The sequence below is a fragment of the Hippoglossus stenolepis genome, chromosome 5, assembly GCF_022539355.2.
Source record: "Hippoglossus stenolepis isolate QCI-W04-F060 chromosome 5, HSTE1.2, whole genome shotgun sequence".
NCBI lineage: Eukaryota > Metazoa > Chordata > Actinopteri > Pleuronectiformes > Pleuronectidae > Hippoglossus > Hippoglossus stenolepis.
The window spans coordinates 18,947,213-18,950,876 of NC_061487.1; the positions used below are offsets into that span (position 1 = coordinate 18,947,213).

General features: G+C 45.9%; 1 protein-coding gene across 1 annotated transcript; it reads right to left on the minus strand.

Moving 5' to 3' along the window:
• Positions 1 to 610: 610 nt before the first annotated feature.
• On the minus strand, positions 611 to 3,272 carry LOC118110142 (F-box/LRR-repeat protein 14). The gene has a single exon (XM_035157775.1). It carries the CDS (start codon positions 2,646 to 2,648, stop codon positions 1,437 to 1,439), a length of 1,212 nt encoding a protein of 403 aa, XP_035013666.1. The 5' UTR covers positions 2,649 to 3,272; the 3' UTR covers positions 611 to 1,436.
• Between the last annotated feature and the right edge of the window lie 392 nt (positions 3,273 to 3,664).

A 3,664-nucleotide genomic window follows, 5' to 3' on the forward strand; every position in this document is an offset into this window, starting at 1 on the left:
AGCAAATAATGCAGGATTCTTGACATCAGAAAGGTGAGTGTACAGGGGCCTAAGTCGCTGTGACAGACCATAAAGCATTCATCAGTATTAAAGATGGGCCCCTGAGTCCTCATAGACTTACTGAGAACATGCATTGTAATGCGAGTGCTGAGGTCTTTCTCTCATAAAGCTATGAAGGATACAAATGGGGCTCTGAACTGTTGCTGAAACACACTGTGTATTATTTGAAGTTTTACTAGTGCCACTGGGATTTAATAAATACTCTGTGTGACGTTACAACTTGTTAAAAATACTGATTCAAACATTAACCAAAGATGCAATGTCCGTTTGTTAAATGAGTATGAGGTGTGACCTCCCCTCAGCTGTAGAGGCTCGTAAAATACCAGGTATTAATAATTTGTATCTCTCCTGTGAAATAATTAATAACCTTCCTCTCATTTACATGATTCACTCTAGATTATATTTAGTGGTAGCTTTCTCTGAGCTACTAAACATAAGAAATCAAAAGACCCTGTTCTGACATTACTGAAATGCAAAAACCTTGCAGACATAACATTAGCATCATTAATGAAATAGTGGGGGGGAAAACAATTTCAAATAACCGACAGGATTGAAACATATTTGCCATCTTTATTCATAAATATCACTACTGTATGAATATAAAACAATCTTAAATTACTGCTTTTTTTAAACAAATACTCTGACACTATCGTTGGAAGCTCCTCAGGAGAAAACCCACTGGTGATCAGTTTAAGGTATTGCATAAAGCCTTGGCAGCATGTTAATTACTATGCGTTATTGGAGTCGTGTTGATGAACCTTAGACAGAGAAGCATAGCGGAACATCTGATACATACTTGTTTCCTCAGGAATACGAAACATCGCCAACTATACATACGTAAACAATGACAAACAGGAGTGATCCACCCACTTCAATTTGAAGTACAATTTTGTCAACAACAGTCGTTCATTACAAAAAAAATACTGGTTACAAGTAAAAAAATACATCAGACAAAAAAAAATCTATCAAAACTTCAATCCAAGGTTCTCCAGCCTTTCTGTTAAGAGTTTAAATGCCTACCTAATATTCTGCAATGACACTTTTCTGAAATATCAAAATCTCCATTGGTGGGTGAGTCACAAAAATAAGCAATGTACTCTGGTGTTCAGCAATCGTAGGCACTCCTGTGTTAGATGGGTGAGGTAGCTAGATAGTAAGAACTGAACACCGGCTGAGATTAAACGATGCACCTCCGGAGAGAGAGAGAGAACAAAACTGAGAAAGTCAGAGTAAAGGTGGATATTGCAGCAGAGGTGAACAATATTCCAGTGATCAATGAGTCCCTCTCCTTGTTTTTAGTCACAGTTTAGAAATCAAAATTAAGAAACTGAGCGCTATGCACAATGAAACAAATTAATACTAAATTAGATTACTTTTCACCTCACTCTCTCACTCTCGGTCATCTGCCACAGTCCCAGGTTTAACACTTTAAGGCACGGGAGCTGCGTTATCCTCTCCAGACCCCTCTTGGTGATCTTAGTACAACCGTACAGATCAATTCCTGTCAGCTGGGTCAGGTGGTCGGCTATCAACTCCAACCCTTTGTCTGTGATTCTCACACATTGTCCAATGTTGAGAGTTTTGAGTTCGTGCATCTGCCGCACCATCCTGTTGATGCCATCATCACTGATGTGGCAGGAGCAAAGAGAGAGGGACTTGAGCTGGTACAAGCCCTGGGCGATGTATGCCAGGCTCTGGTCCCCGATCTTATCACAGAAAGAGACATCGAGTCCAGACAGCCGGAGGGAGCCCATGGCCAGATGCATGATCCCCGTGTCGCTGATGTTATCGCAGGAGCGCAGGTTCAGGCTGCACAGGTGGGTCATGTGTGACAGGTGGATCATCCCAGCGTCTGATATTCCTCCACAGAAGCTGAGGTTGAGCACTTTGAGTTTGTTCAGGCCCTTTGAGACGTGTTTGAGGGACAGATCAGTCAGCTTCTGGCAGTCCTGCAGGGTTAACTTCTCCAGAGACAGGCAGCCCTCCGCAGCACTGCGGGTCATGCCGGACAGGTGACCGATGCCCACATCGGACACATGCCTGCAGCTGCGCAGATTCAGACTCTTGAGCCTGTGCAAACCCCAGGCGATGAGCAACAGGCCGGTGTTTGTGATGTTGCTGCAGCCCCCGAGTTCAAGCACCTCCAGGTTTTTGAGGTACTGGGCAATCCTGCCCAGGCTGGAGTCTGTGATCTGTTTACAGAGGCTGAGGTTCAACACCCGCAGTGACGGGATGTCCTGCACAAAGGCATGTCCGAGTCCGTTGTCTGTGAGGTTGAAGCAGCCACATAGGTTAAGGCTTTCGATGTGCGGCATCCCCTGAATCACGTAGCTCAGGCTTCTCCTCAGGCTGAGGATCTGGACCTTCTTGATCCCCCTGGTCTGCAGGCTGGGGAACAGAGACGGGTTCGCCCGCCGCAGATGGAGCTTGGCTTCCACCCCCCTCCACACCGACTTGTGGTAGGACGCGTCCCTCCAGGCCGCGCACACTTGGGCTACTCTCCCTTTGTCTTTAACGTCCAGATAACTGAAAATAATGGCCAAGATCTCTGGGAAAAGGCACGAGATATGTGTCTCCATTTCAAACATGGGTGCAGGCTGACTGCTTCCAGCAACAGAGGTGGCCCGTGGGCGACAATACAGCCGTGGTTAGCTCGCCGAAACTCCGCGGTGGAAGTTGCTGGCTGGCCGGCTCGGCGACGTTAGCAACCGCCAGTTAGCTAGTATGCTAACAGCCACTTAGCTTTATGTACAGCGCAACACAAATCCACCCATCTCCGAAGAGTGAGCCTCCCCGTCAAACCTGAATCAATTATAGTGCAAACCGTCTCCTGGCGGCGCGGGTCCGAGGTGGACGGCGTGGTCCGCGGGGGCAGGAAAGTCCGAAAAGGGGCAGCGTATTTACCTAGCGAGCGAGGCTAATATTATTAGCTTAGCGTTAGCATTAGCTGTCTAAACTTGTGAGCGTCAAAGACGAACAACCTCCGGCTCCGAAGCTGCTCCAAACAACTTGCTCTTCACTCCGGCTCCTCGCAGAGCGGATCCAGAAACGTTTCTGCTTGTATAAACTTCCAGAGACGGAGCTGGTGTCTTGTACAAAGGCGGCTCCCAGGCTCCTTCAGGTCCTGAAGCATTTCCAGCAGCGGCGGAGCATCCCGGTCTCCCACTAATGAGAAGCCGACTGTGGGCGCTCAAAGCCGGTTCACCCGCTGACCAGCGGCTCCTGCTGGCGGTAAGTGGAACAGATGGATGGATGCTCCCAAAGCACCTCCACCCACACCCGTTATGTAATTTTCTGTGTTGACAATATTCACACAAAATATGGCTTGATTAGAATATGTGATGACTACATATATTTGATGTTAGAACTGATACATTATTGATATAATACAGTTAGATACCCTAAATTTCCCCCGGGGAGCAATAAAGTATCTATCTATCTATCTATCTATCTAATTTAGTATCCATTCACTGTATATATTTGAACACTATACACATTTTTCTTGTTTTTGCACTGTATACATTAATTTTTATTCCATTCATGTTCTTCTATATTTTTTAAATTCCTTACACTTCCTTACAGTATTATTATACCTACACTTAAG

Excerpts from the sequence above, each read along its gene's own strand:
- LOC118110142 (XM_035157775.1), bottom strand. The coding sequence starts at position 2,648 with ATGTTTGAAATGGAGACACATATCTCGTGCCTTTTCCCAGAGATCTTG.